Source organism: Neophocaena asiaeorientalis, unplaced genomic scaffold (assembly GCF_003031525.2).
Source record: "Neophocaena asiaeorientalis asiaeorientalis breed wild unplaced genomic scaffold, Neophocaena_asiaeorientalis_V1.1 scaffold77, whole genome shotgun sequence".
Lineage (NCBI taxonomy): Eukaryota > Metazoa > Chordata > Mammalia > Artiodactyla > Phocoenidae > Neophocaena > Neophocaena asiaeorientalis.
Window position 1 is genome coordinate 7,804,376 of NW_020174645.1, and position 15,051 is coordinate 7,819,426.

At 50.4% G+C, this 15,051-nt stretch overlaps 1 protein-coding gene across 1 annotated transcript in view; it reads left to right on the forward strand.

Moving 5' to 3' along the window:
• Positions 1-15,051, forward strand: part of CUX2 (cut like homeobox 2) — a 261,994-nt gene that overhangs the window by 218,650 nt on the left and 28,293 nt on the right. The window contains exons 5-10 of the mRNA XM_024758471.1: positions 1,930-2,064; positions 5,137-5,260; positions 7,518-7,597; positions 8,493-8,559; positions 10,483-10,531; positions 14,504-14,608. Coding sequence (XP_024614239.1) covers positions 1,930-2,064; positions 5,137-5,260; positions 7,518-7,597; positions 8,493-8,559; positions 10,483-10,531; positions 14,504-14,608 — 560 coding nt within the window. The remainder of the gene's footprint in view (positions 1-1,929; positions 2,065-5,136; positions 5,261-7,517; positions 7,598-8,492; positions 8,560-10,482; positions 10,532-14,503; positions 14,609-15,051) is intronic.

Below are 15,051 nucleotides of genomic sequence, written 5' to 3' on the forward strand. Positions count from 1 at the left end.
CCGTTTCTTCCATCATCAGCAGATATTTATTGGGTTGGACTGTGGGTCAGGCTTCATTTACCCCACAAGGGGTCCAGTGGAGGAGCAAGAACAGATGCAGTCCCAGCCCTGCCTTGTTGTGGAGTTTGCAGTCCAGCGAGTATTAATTAGGTGCACTTGCAAATCAATGAAAATTGGAAGTACAGTGAGTGCTGTGAAGGAAAGGTGCAGGCAGCTGGGAGAGCTCATACTAGAAGACCAACTGGTCAAGGAAGGCTTCCTGGAAGAATTGGCATTTGAGTTGCTAAGATGAGTAAGCATTAACTAGCTGAAAGGGATAGGGGAGGGCAGGGTGTTCCTGGCAGAGGCTCCCTCCCGTACAAAGTCTCTGGGGTGCGTTTGAGGGACTGAGAGAAGAAGGTCAGTGTGGCTTGCACTCAGAAGGGCAGGAGTAATAGTGAGGGCTTCCATTTGTCCTGAGCTGACCAAGTGCCAGGCACCGTGCTGAGCACTTTACATGAATCTTCATCACAGGCTCATGAGGTCGGTACTTTTATTGTGAGGCACAGAGAGGTAGCGCCATTTACCAGGGTCACACAGCAATCCTAAGAAGCAAGTATAGATTAGACCAGGACCAGGGACATCTGACTCCAGGGTCCACACCAGCAGAGAGCAATGGCCAAGCAGATGCTGGTGGGAGATCCCAAAGGAGGGACCAGGAAGAGAGAGGGCTCTGGGGCATTAGAAAAAATGTGGACCAGACCAGCCCCCTTGGTCTGAAGCGAGGAGGCCCTGGCTTTCTTGGGACCCCATGAACACCTACCTACCTGCAGCTACTGGGGTCGAAATATCCACACCACTGAGACAGGAAGTCTTTGTGGCATCAGAGAAAGAGACCCAGACTTGAGTCTCTCCTCTGCTCTTCAGCAAGTCACCTGGCTTCTCTGAGCAGTTTCCTCATATGTGAAAACAAGTTAGATCCAGGCCAGCCTCCAGGGGATGCTGGGTGCATCGTGGGAACCTATTCCCAGGGACTGGCTTTGTAACATGGAAGATGCTACACCAAACCTCCTGCCCCAGGTGGGGAGTTGCTGGAAGAAGAGGTGTTGGATTCTAGATCTGAAGGAAGAGGAAGTGCTTGCTAGGTGACAGGGTGGGAGGGGGGACAGAATTGCAGGTGGAAGGACCTGGAGTCCTCAATTTAGCTATTGGGAAATACGGAGACATTTTATATCCAGGTGTATATCTCGCCCCCAGAAAAACTATTATTTAATCGGCCACAAGTGTCACAAATGATGGTGTGTTGGCCCAGATCCATTGAAAAGCAACCCAAGGGTTATATGTGCAAAGATGCTATTACGGAACATCGGGTGAAGGAAAATAGGGAGGGAGCTAGGAGAGGTGGGGAACTGGGTGAAAGCATCCAGACCACATTATAGCCTAAGGAAGGAAGCACTGGGGAAGGCCACGGGCCGGTCCTCAGCCCTCAGAGCAGTTTTGTGTCCCCCAGGAGCAGGTCTACCTCTATCCTTGCTGCCTGCAGGCCTTGTCTGGGAAGTCCCATGAGAAGGCTAGGTTTGAACTGATGGATTTCAGAGTGTGCCTGCTAGGGTCCTTGCTAAGTGGTGTTTCCTGTGGTTGGTGGTGTGCAGGACACAATCTCATGGCCACCACAGATGGCATATAGAATCAGGAAAATGAAGTGATTATGATCATTATCATTCCCAGCTGGGCAGGACAGCCACACCCATGCTCTCCAGAGCAGGTGCCTGGAGATCTGCTCCCTCATAAAGCAGAAAGTCCACGTTGCTCCCCTAAGCCACCAGAGCGATTCCAGATGGCTCCTATGGATGGTTCTTCCCACCCAAGCTCCCTGGCCCTGTGGCCTCAGCCGGGGCACCCCCTGGCCCCCAGGGCTCCCACCACCCCTGTCCTCCTCTCTCTGTGCAGAGCCCGTGCCTGTGTTTGAGGCTTCACGCAGCCCAGACGACAGACTGCAGTCCCCCAGCTTCGAACCCAGCGGGCAGCCGCAGCGAGAGCTCCACAGTTCGTGGAAGAGACACCCTGAGCTCCTCGGCCCCAAAGGTACTGATAAGGTTTTCACAGGATGTCCATAATAAACAAATGGGCTGTGGATCTTTGGCAGCCAAACTCGGCCACCCTTGTGGGGGAAGGAGGGCAGGGAACTCAACTCCATCATAATTTTAGATGTGGGATGGGTTAAGGTGCACTTCTGCTGAGACAGACCAACCCCAAATCTCAGAGGCTTAATATATTTGAAGGCAGGGGAAGTTGCAGGGGACACTCCACGCAGTCATTCAGGGACCCAGGCTGTGGTAGTCCTGTCATCGTCAATCCTCGACATCCAGAGTCACAGTGAATGTTGACATCCAGCCAACAGGTAGAGAAAGAATGTGGAGGATCACACTGAGGTTGTGGGAGTGGCGCACATCACTTTGGCCACATCCCTGCTGCAAAGGAGGCTGGAAAATGTAGTCTGGCTGTGTGCCCAGGAGGAAAAGGAAATAGGATGTAGTGAACACAGCCCCAAATGAGACAAGTTAAGAAACTAGCAAAGCTAAAAATAATAGTGTTTGGGTGTACATATGTTGTGATAAAAATGTTTAAAAGCAAGAGAATGGTGAACAAAATTCAGCATGGTGGTTACCTTTGGAAGGTGAGGTAGGAGGTTACCATAGAGAGGAGCAAATAGCAGGTGAAAGCCATTGGTAACCGTCCAAGTTTTGGATGTTCATTGACCTGCAGGCACTGTCGTAGGCACTGGGGACACAGCCAGGAACAAAACAGACAAAAATCTCTGCTGTCATCATGCTGACCTTCCTGAGGGAGGGACTGAGTGTCAATAAATGTTAGTAAAATATATAGTGTGTCAGTTGGTGAGAAAGACTTTGGGGAAAAAATTGAGCAGAGAATTGGGGGAGTCAGGTGAAGGGATTCTTGTTTAATGAACGAATGAGTAGGATTTACCTCAGAGGTCAGCAAGCTTTTTCTGAAAAGGGCCAGAAAGCAATTATCGCAGGTATTGCAGGTCATGTAGTTTCTGTCACAACTACTTAACTCTGGGTGAAAGCAGCCATGGATAGTATGTAAATGAGTAGGCATGGTTTTGTTTCAATAATACTTTATTGACAAAACAGGTAGTGGACCAGATTTGGCACGTAGTGAAGATAAAATGGGCTGAGGCCTGTCAAATGAAAGCATGACACAAAGTCTCTTCTCAGGAAACAGCCACTCTCTCACAGTCCCCCATTTCACAACCTCCTCCCTTCCCCCTCCCCACATTACATAGAGAGCACCTGATGTAAGCCTGGCCCTAGGCAGGGTCTTCTGGGGAAGATTTACAGTGACAAAAATAACAGCACTTTGCCAACTCTGGTCCTGCACCTGGAATACTATTCCAACCACACTGACAAGCCAGGACTTGGCAGTTCTTCAGCCCCTGCTCATATGTACACACCTCTGTGAAGCCTCTGAGGTTCCCCAGCAAAATTGTCACTCCTTCCTCTGAGGTCCCTCTGAGGTTCAAACTTCCTTCTGTAAGAATAATAGTAGTTGTGGAAATTGCCTCTTGAGAGCATTTGCTCTGTGCAGTGTGCCTTTCACACAGCATCTCACTGTCTCCTGGCATCAATCTTCTGAGGTGTCACTGACCTCATTTTACAGATGAGGAAACTGAGTCACAGAAGCCGCAGGTGGCCAAGTGGGGAATCAGAACAGAAGTTTTTGACCTTGGTCCTGGGCTGTGTTTCTCCTTGAGGACACTTGTTATTCTGCATCATGATGGTCAAAACTTGCCTTTTTGTTCACTGTTGTGGCCTGGGCACCTGGAACGTGCCCAGTATGTGTGTGCACGTGTGTGTGTGCGTGCATGTGTGTATTATAAGCTGACTGCTGTACTAGCTTCTAGAGTAGAGGGGCTTGCTCTACAAACCGCACACCTCTACACTCACCCTCCTGTGCCAGGATCACAGTAGAAACTTAAAAACTAGGACAGGATTTAACTGAGTCACTTGGACCCAAGGTTGGGAGAACAAATTTTGGAACTCTTGAGCCACTCACCTTCAATGGCTGGCCCCTGAGCAACTCTCTCTCCATAAGTTCGGTGCCAAAGGCGCACACTGATCCCCAAATGAACTGCCACAGGGCCTGTAAAGATGGACCTGACGTGGGCCCTGCCCCAGGGCACCTGCAGGTAAGGGGCAATGACTGAGCATCTGAATGTGTGCCATCAATTTTGGGGAAGGGAAAACAGTGTGGTGACTCCTCAGTAAGTTAAATCTGGAGTTACCCTGTGACCCAACCATTCCATTCCTAGGGATATACCCTAAAGAATTGAAAACAGGTGCTCAAACAACACTTGCACACAAATGTTTATAGCAGCACTGTTCACAGTAGCCAAATTGTGGGAATAATCCAAATGTCCATTAATGGATGAAAGGGAAAAAACAAAATATGGTATAACCATGAAATGGAATATTATTCAGCCATAAAAAAGAATGAAGTACTGACATATGGTCCAACCTTGATGAACCTCAAAAACATGCTAAGTGAGAGAATCAAGTCACAAAAGGATAGGTGTTATCATTCCAGTGCTGAGATATCCAAAATACACAAATCCGTAGCGACAGAAAGCAGAACAGTGGTTGCCGGGGGCTAGGGAAGGGAGTGGGGAGTGACTGCTTAATGGGGACAGGTTTCGTTTTGGGGTGATGCCAGTGTTCTGGAATTACTGATAATGGTTGCACAGTATTTTGACTATACTACGTATCACTAAATTGTGCACTTTAAAATGGTTAAAATGGTAAATTTTATGTTATGTATATTTTACCATGATTTTTCTTAATCATACAGAAGGCCAAGGAGGCAGGAACAGGTCTGAGAGGGCAAAGGAAGCCTCTGGGTGTGCTGTCTGAGGCTGGCACGATGGAGTTTGACTTTCTTGTGCAGGCACTCGCGAAGGCTCAACCCAGCTGATCGCAGTGACAACAGGTCCTGACAGCTACGCTCTCTCCAACGCTGAGTTTGGGAAATTGATTCTTCTCCCAGCACTGTTGATCGATCTGGTTTGCAGAAAGCAGCTCTGGCTGTCACGCCACTCTCAGCAATGGGCGGTTTTCCCTCTTTTTCTCCCTCCAGAACAGAGAGAGGGGACGTCGCCGGCTGCGCCCACGCTGACTGAGGGGAGCCGCCTCCCAGGCATTCCCAGCAAAGCCCTCCTGACAGAAACTTTGCTGCAGAGAAATGAGGCAGAGAAACAAAAGTGAGTGGGGGAAGGACAGGCAGGCTCCCGCTGCTCCACCTGTCTGGGAGGGGGGACCTGGAAAGTCACCCCTGCCCAGGACCCTTTGGGAATCCAGATGCAGGTTGGAGAGGGAGATGCAGGTCTGGGTTCAAGCCACACGTCAGCAGCTCAGTGGCCAGCCCTGGGCAGGTCACATCACCTCACTGAGCCTCAGTTTCCCCATCTAAAAAATGGGGCTAATGGTGGTATATTAGCCAGGGTCCCCCAGAGGAACAACCAGTAGAATTTTTTTTTAGCTAAGAGTTGTATTTTGGGACTTCCCTGGTGGTCCAGTGGTTAAGATTCCACGCTCCCAATGCAGGGAACCTGGGTTCAATCTCTGGTCAGGGAACTAGATCCCACATGCCGCAACTAAGAGCCCGCGTGCCGCAGCAAAGACCCAACATAGCCAAATAAATAAATATTTAAAAAAAAAAAAAAAGAGTTGTATTTCAAGGACTTAACTCACACGATTTTGAGGCTGGCCAGTCTGAATTGGTCGAGCCGGCCAGCAGGCTGGAAACTGTCAGGTGGGCGTAAGTGCTGCCATCTTGAGGCAGAATTTCTTCTTCCTCAGTTTTGTTCTTGAGACCTTCAACTGACTGAATGAAGCCCACCTGTGTTATTGCGAATATTTTCCTTTAGTTAACATCAACTGATTGTAGATGCTAACCCCATCTACAGAATGCCTTCACAGCAGTACATGTATTAGTGTATGACTGAATAACTGGGTACTATAGCCCAGCCAAATGGACGTATTAACACCGACTGTCACAGGCAGTGTCAACTCCTAGTCTGCCATAAGAATGAAATGAAAGGACACCTGTACATGCTTAGCTCAGTGCTCACAGGAAGAAGCACATGTCAGTAAATGTTTGCCTTTACGATTGGTGCAGTGGTGATAAAATATGCATTCTTAGGGCCTTTCTAGAACAATTTTATGATGATTGTTACATTTATCCTGTCATTCACTTATTTTTTCATTCCACATATTTATGCAGCCACCTACTGTGTGCCAGCCACTGTCCTAGGGAACAGCAATGAACAAAGTGGACAAAACTCTGCTCTCCTGGAGTTTACTTTCTAGTGAGGAAAACACAAACAAAAACGATAAATAAGTGGTGTGCTACATGATAAGCATTGTGACGACAGATAAAGCAGAAGAGGAAGAGGATAAGATGGGGGCTGAAGTTTTTTGGTTTTTTATTTTTTAATTTTATTTATTTTTGGCTGCATTGGGTCTTTGTTGCTGCGCGCAGGCTTTCTCTAGTTGCGGAGAGCGGGGGCTACTCTTTGTTGCGGTGCGGAGGCTTCTCTTGTTGCGGAACACGGGCTCTAGGCGTGCAGGCTTCAGTAGTTGTGGCACACAGCCTCAGCAGTTGTGGTGCACAGGCTTAGTTGCTCCGCAGTATGTGGGATCTTCCCGGACCAGGGCTCAAACCCATGTACCCTGCATTGGCAGGAGGATTCTTAACCACTGCGCCACCAGGGAAGTCCCTGGGGGCTGAAGTTTTAAATAGAGTGTTGGAGGAGGCCTCACTGAGAAGGTGAGCAAAGCCGTAAGGAGGTGAGGGAGCCTTGCAGGTATATACGGACAGAGGGAACAATCAGTGCAAAGGCCCTGAGGTAGGAACGTGCCGATGTGAGGGGAGTGTGGCTGGAATGGAGTGAGCGAGGGGGAGGGGGCAGGATAAGATCAAGGTAAACAGGGCTCCTTCCCTAGAGTCACTGACCCAGCCAAGGTAAGGCTCAGGCTTTGCATAAACCCTCCCCCAGCATAGCTAGGGGTCCTCCTTCTCTGCTGGGATGCTTGCATCACACCCAAGTTAGACCACAGTGGGCTGGGGGGGCTTCCCAAACTCCGGCCACAGAAAAGGGAAAAAAAGTGCCTCTCGAGGGGACAGTAATAGTTACCAGTGATACTGAGGGAACTCTGGGTGCTGGGCACCACATTGAACGTGCTTCACAACACTCTCTGAGGCAGACTCCATCAGAAACCCATTTTATACATGAGGAAATTGAGGCCCAGAGAGGCAAGGTCACTGGCTGCTACAGAACCTTAACTGGGCACCAGCTCTAATGGAGGCCACACAGTCAGCAAAACAGCAGGGCAGCCAAGTGCCTGAGTGTCATGTTTAAGGACTCATTAAAAAGACGGAGGTGCAGATTTTACAGGGAGTGGGAGTGGGGACAGGAAGCCAGGATGGGCCGGTCTACACACCAGGTCTTTTCACAGGGGCCTTCAGGAAGTACAGGCCTTCACTTTGGCAGCCAGACTGGGGGAAGCCGAGGAGAAGATCAAGGTCCTACATTCAGGTGTGTATCTGGCACATGTCCCCTGCCCTCGTGCAGCGCCCCAGCCAGTCAGACCAGGAGGCCCAGGGGGAGTGGGAGGGGGCAGCGACACTGAACACAGGGTCAGGGGTTCTAGAATCAGGACGGCAAGAAAGGAGTTTGGGAAGGGAGAGGAAAGACCTACATTACCCAGCAGGGATCAGAGCCCCAGTCCCGGGGGTCGTACTACTGTGGAGAGAGGGGTTGAGATAGAATTCAATCCGGAGTGGCAAATGCAGTGCCTACAGGGGCCGGGCATGCAGCCAAGCTGGCTGGATTAGGATATGCAATAGGGAAGGGTGGGGTGTGGGTCAAACTGGAGAACCCAGGCTGATCTAAAGAGGTGGCCACTGCTGAGCCCCAGCCAGGCACTGCCCAGTATAGCCAGTCCCTTCCATTTTGCTAGAGAAATCAGAAATCTGGAACTTTATGAGAAATCCCTCATTTGTTGTAATATACATGTATCTGTTGACTTCGTTGCCCCTCCCGTCCCCTCACTTCCAGGGCTGGGCCTCAGGGTGGGTGAGCTCATGCACGGACGACCCCACCCAGGTCCTGGAGTGACCTTAAAGGTGTTAGGGGGCTCATACGCCAGGTCCCGGGACAGACTGCCCCCTCCACTTACCTGGGTCCCCTGAGCTTCATAGACTCATAGAGAATCATGTCATCTGCCCTCCCCACCCTGGCTATGCCACAGCCCTCCCTCCAGCTCGAAGCCCTTCTAGGGGCAGGAAACACTGCTTGTCACCAGTTCTGAGAGAAAAATCTTTCCTCACTACCCCAAGCTTCATTCTGCCTTCCGGGCCCCAGAGAAGGGGAGCAGGTTCCACTTCCCTGGGGGTGGAGGGCCTTACTCCGGCACTTTAATTTTTCCCAGCGTTGAAGGCCACGCAGACAGAGCTGCTGGAGCTGCGGCGGAAATACGATGAGGAGGCGGCATCCAAGTAAGTGAATGCCATGCTGAGGTGTGCCTCCTGCCTCTGACCCTCCCAGACACGCCTCCTCCCTCTGACCCTCCCAGACACGCCTCCTTCCTCTGACACTCCCAGACACGCCTCCTCCCTCTGACCTTCACAGACAGGCCTCCTCCCTCTGACCTTCCCAGACACGCCTCCTCCCTTTGACCCTCCGAAAACGCCTCCTCCCTCTGACCCTCCCAGACATGCCACCTCCCTCTGACCCTCCCAGACACGCCCCCTACCTCTGACCTTCCGAGACACGCCTCCTCCCTCTGACCCTCACAGACATGCTGCCTCCCTCTGACCTTCCCAGACACGCCTCCTCCCTCTGACCTTCCGAGACACGCCTCCTCCCTCTGACCCTCCCAGACACGCCTCCTCCCTTTGACCTTCCGAGACACGCCTCCTCCCTTTGACCCTCCGAAACACGCATCCTCCCTCTGACCCTCCGAAACACGCCTCCTCCCTCTGACCCTCCCAGACACGCCTCCTCCCTCTGACCCTCCCAGACACGCCTCCTACCTCTGACCTTCCCAGACATGCCTCCTCCCTCAGACCCTCCCAGACATGCCTCCTCCCTCAGACCCTCCCAGACACGCCTCCTGCCTCTCACCCTCTAGACACGCCTCCTCTTTCTGATATTCTCCCTCGGATTCTACCTGAAACACCCATTTAATTAAGTACTCTCTGCTCCACTCCCGCATAGGCTCACAGCTGTTCAGCATTTATTTGTGGTGCCATCTATGTAGCACAAGCTATAAAGGACATTCTGGGTTTCCAGCTAAGCGGACTCTGCTGGTCATGGGCCTCTGCCTTGCCCCAGCCTCCAGGGGCTGTCCCCACTCCCCAGTTTCACAGTCCAACCCTTAGGGCCAAGTGTCATTAACTTAAATTACTTTGGACTCAACATTTCTTCAGGCTTTAAGATATAACTTAATCCACAAACACTTATTTAGCACCTACTGTTTACCCAGTGCTATGCTGGGTCCCTGGAGGAAACACCAGAACATGGGCCTGTCCTCAGTCAAGGAGAGGAGACAGACACTAGCTGATGTACAGGAATAAAGTCTTTCATTCACAGACACTGTTGAGCACTTACTTGTATGCCTGACACTGTTGTGGCCACGTGGTAAATGCCATGAAGGGAAAAAACAGGAGCAGCAAGAGAGAATAACATGGAGGGGTGTGTCCTATTATCCAGGTAGTCAGGGAGGACTTCCCTGAGGAGATGACCTTCAGAATGAGATCTCAAAGATGGGAAGGAGCTGGCCACATGAAGAATGCTTAGAAAGGTGCTCTGGGCAGTGGGAACAGCTTATGCAAAGAAGGCCTTGAACTGGAACATGCGTGTAGCACATGTGTGGCGTTCAGTCACCAAATGGTCCCTGCAGGCCCCTTGTGGCCCCACCCCTTGCTAGGCAAAGGGGCAGCCGAGGTGGATGAGGCCTGTCCCGATCCTTTAGGCGCTGTCAACCTAAGGGGGTGGTGAGGCAGCAAAATAGATGAGGGTAGTTGACGGAGGCCTCCTAGGAGAACACTCTGCAGCTGGGTTTAAAGCTCAGGCCCTGTTCTCTTGAGGAAGGCGTCCAAGTGGAAAGCATAGCAGAGGCAAAGGCTGGGAGGTGTAGCTCTGTGGCACCTTCAGAGAGTGGAGCCCTGGGGGAGATGGGAGGCCAGGCTGCCTGGAAGGGGTCCAGTGCTAAGGCCCCATTTTCATTTCCCCCCAGCCTGGATTCTTTCTCCGCCCCCCCAGCTTGGTTTCTCTCCAGTAGGAAGGATGGAAGGCAGCCTTCTTGAGGCCTCCATTGCGAGACCCTTGGGTTGGCAGGGGCTGGGGGGTTTCAGGAATGGCGGGGGCACTGGTGGCTGCCAGAATCCCTTCCTCAGGGCCTCATCTTTCTGTCTCAGGGCAGATGAAGTCGGCCTGATCATGACCAACCTGGAGAAAGCTAATCAGGTGAGGAGACGTGTGCTGGGGGCTCATTCTCCCCGGGGCGGGGGTCTCGGGCCAGGCGGAGAGGAGGGAGCTGAGCTCAATCAGTATTAATTGAACTACATGCCATGCTGAGTGCTGGGGCTGGGAGCTGTCTGGGACCCAGCCCCTGAGTTCCCAGAGGAAGAAGGGTGGGGTACAGACAGAACACTCAGAAATAGGGTGATGCAGGCATCAATGGTTGGGGAAGGGGCACCAGACCCAGACTCAGGGGTCAGGGAAGACATCCCACAGGAAGGGTCGTGGAGCTGAGACCTGACAAGTAACTTGAGACTGTAGAGGGATGGATTCCAGGCATGGGACGGCCCTGGTAAAGGCCAGGAAGCAGCCTGCAGAGCATGACGAGTGCCCTTCCCCATGGGAGGAAGGCAGAGCAGTGACCAGAGATCCCAGGCCCATCCCCAGGCTAAGCTGGGACATGGGTCTCTCTCAACCAGACTGAGTGAGGAGCTATGTTCCATAGAACCGAGGGCGGTGACGAGGGACAAGCCCGGGGCTGCTTTTCTCCCTCCATCCCCACCTGGGGTCTCCACCAACCTCCTCACTCGATCACCAGGCAGGCACTGTGTGGACCCTAACCTTCCCTGGGGGCCCCATATCCTAGTCCCAGCCCGGGTCCTTGTAAGTCCTTCAGCCTCTCCGAGTCTCAGTTTTCACATTTATAAATGGGGTTCCCATGTCCTGCCTTCCTCTGGCTTCAGATGTGTTGCCATCTGCAGGACAAAGTTGGGCAGGACTTTGAAAGGAGGTAAGATGTGGCCATAAGGGTCTGGTCTGGAGTCCTGCGGACCTACTGTATCTCTCCCCGGTCCCCTGCAACACCAGCAGCCAGGGACATGACCAGGAGGGGTCAGCAGTGTGACAGGGCAAGTGGTCATTTCCCTGGGGGTGGTTGAGGGAGGCCTCCTAGGAGGACACTTTGCAGCTGGGTTCTAAAGCCCAGGCGCCGTTCTCTTGAGGAATGGCATTCCAGGCAGAGGGCACAGCAGAGGCAAAGACCCGGATGCCTGGCTGTGCCAGCCTAAGGACAGGGTGCTCCCTCCTGCAGAGGAAGGTTGGAAAAAATAACGTGTTTTAGGTTAATTTTTTGAATAGTAATCCATTTACTTAGTTCAAAACTGAAAAAGGTACATTAGGGCATAGCCGGGGAACTCCATCTCCCCTCCCTGAACTTGCCCCCAGTTCCCCTCTCCCTAGCAACCTCTGTTACAGTGTCTGGGGTCTCCTCCCAGAGATCCCTTCACAAGCCCATGAATATCTACTTTTACCCCTTTCTAAAACAAAAATGAGGGGCTTCCCTGGCAGTCCAGTGGTTAAGACTCCACGCTTCCAAAGCAGAGGGCCCAGGTTCAATCCCTGGTTGGGGAACTAAGATCCCACATGCCGTGTGACCAAAAATAAATAAATAAAAGAAAGAAATCATCACAACCTTGGTATGCATATCCTTAAGAGAATAATTAGCAACTTTAAAAAACATAGTAATTATTAATACTATGTACATCCTCCTGAACCTTACTTTTTCCGTGTATGTGTCTTAGAGCTTGTTCCGTATCTGTATATAAAGCAGTTCCTTCTGTTTCACAGCTGCGTCGTGTTGCACTACATGGACGCACCATCGTCTAACCCAGGGGAAGGCAAACTTTCTATAAAGGACCAGAGAGTAAATATTTTCGGCCTTGCAAGTCACTGTCACAACTATTCAACTTTGCAGTGGTAGAGTGAAGCATAGACGATATGGAAACGAATGGGCATGGCTGTGTTGCAGTAAAACTTTATTTACATAAACAGGCAGCAGGTTGCAGTTTGCCAACCTCTGGTCTAACTCATACCCTGTTGATGAACGTTTATGGTATTTCCAGTATTTTACCATCATCCTCCATACTGCAGTGAATAACCTTGTACAGATATCATTTGATACATACCCAAGCCACTGTATAGGGCAAATTCCTAGAAGTGGAACCGTTGGGTGAAAGAGCTGTGCGTTTATAATTTGGCAAATGTGACCAAACTGCCTTGCATGGGGTTGTGCCAGTACGCACTCCTTCCAGCAAGGTCTGAGAGGGCCTGTTTCCCAATAGCCTCACCAGCACTGTGTGTCGTCAAACTTTTGGATCTCTGCCAATCAAGTGGGCTTAAGAAGAGCGATCTTAGAGTAGTTTGAATAGGAAGCATTTTTAATAATGTTTATTTTTTCCTGAGTATAAAACTAAAACCTGCTCATTGTAGAGTACTGAGAAAAAAGTAAATGTCATCATATTAGTCTTTAATATCTGTATTTATTAATACTATCCTAAATGTGAACAAGAGGATTCTGGAGCAGAGCAGATCATTATTACTTGTATAGTAAAAACCATGCCAGTTTGCCCCAGTTCTTCCCCTGGGGTGACAAGACGAGAACCAGATATCCTCCTGCATGCACCAGAGTTTGTGCTGTAGGCAAGGAACCACCCAAATATGAATCTGGGTGGTTGTATAGTATAGTAGAGGGACCTTCTGAGAAAGGGAGAGAAATCTACTCCCAAGTATCATGATGAACAGAAGGGCAAGGATCCTGGGTTTCTAGCATTTGGAATATAAATACTCTCTAGGGGAAGATAAGACTAGTAGCTTTAAACCCAGCTTTACAACCCAGGGGGTGTCTCCACGATCTGGGTCTCATCCCCCCTTGAAATGTCAACAGACATCTCCCAGGAGGTGAATCTTTCTGGAGTTCTCACTAGCTAATCAGTCATGTATTAACTCCAAGGCTTGTCTTTTAGCCCAGATCCCACGTTTCAGTCACATTTGCTCAGTATGCCCTTTGTGGAAACATAAAAATGTTTTTTCTACAACCCCACACGCCCAAAACCTTTCCCAAAACAAAACTGACTCCTAACTCAAACCATTCCTGGAACAAGGCAGGATACTAATAAACGAACAAATCAGTTAAAACATAAATCAATGAAATGTGCGTGCGGAAGTGTGTGGATCTCTGTGCGCATGTAGTGGGCACAGCATCCTGATTGCTAAGGTCAGTGTGTAAGTTAAACTTAATTGCTATGACCTGCATCACCAGCTGGAGGTCAAGATACAATTGCAACTCTTTTAATTTTCCATAGTTCAAGATCCCATACACCCTGTTGTTGTTAATAAAGTAAACCAGTTATTGACACATTTGTATGTGTCAGGCATCAAGATGAGATACCTAATGAGTTGTATTTTACCAAATTACTTACTTGCAGAACAACCCTATGCGATAGTTGCTCTTATGATGCCCATTTTACAGACAGGGAAACTGAGGCCAAGGATATGAAGTTTCCTTGCCCAAGGTCATACAACCAGAAAGAGAGACAAAGTACAGATTTCTCTCCAGGCCACAAGTCTACATTGTTAACATTTGGATGCTTCCTTCCAAGCTTTTTCTTAGAAATTTTCGAAGAGTTAAGATTCAGTTTAGTAAACTGTGGCATTCTGATTTTAGATGTATTTCAACACTCCTCTACAGTTTCATTGCCCCCATTTCACAAAAGGAAAACTAAGACTCAGAGTGGGGAAGTAACTTGCCCAGGGGCCTGCAACAGCTTGTGAGCCACCTCTGCAGACACCATATGGCACAGGAGCTAGGGACAAACTCTGGCCTTTTGATTAGCCAGGCCTGAAGTTTACTTGGCAGACAGAAGTGGCCTGGGAACGTGGGAAAAATTGCCAGTTCCATCAAGACAGCATCTCCCTTCCTGCCCTAGTGAAGAGGGAATGTTCCAGCTCCTCTTGGATACACACCAGGGAAACCAAGAGCCAACTCAAGGGTCCAGGACCCAGAAAGGAGGACCCCAGGCCCTCAGACCTGCCTTCCCAGCTGCTGCCTGAGACGGTGCAGGGAAGCAGTGGAGGGCCAGGGTGGGATCCAGTGTGGCCCCGCTCACCTCTTAACCACACTTGCCCCATTTTCCTTCCCAGCGAGCCGAGGCTGCCCAGCGGGAGGTGGAAAGTCTTCGGGAACAACTTGCCTCCGTCAACAGCTCCATCCGCCTGGCCTGCTGCTCTCCTCAGGGACCCAGTGGGGTAAGGATGGTGGAGGAGCCACGGGGAAAGGTTGGGAAAGGCCAGGTTTGTGGGTTTGAATATGTGGGTGACATTTTGTGGGTGGACCCTGCGCATTTGTGTGAAATCGTGCACATGAATGGGTGTGGGTCTCTGTGTGCATACTGTGGGCATAGCATTTTAATTGCCAAGGTCAGTGTGTAGTTAAACATAATCACTGTGACTTGCTTCACCAGCTGAGGGTCAAAAACAGCACAGCTCTTTTAACTTTTCAAGCTCAAGCTTCCACATACCTTGATTCCGTATACTTTGGAATTTAGTCAGGCCAAAGAGGATCATTTTAGTTGCCAGATGCCCAGCAAGAGTGGGTAGGAGGATGAGTTTGATCAATAGAGCAACCGTGCAGTTTTGGTGGCTGCCACCAGGTGTTGCTGTTGACCACTGGTCTCACACTGCTTAGAAGA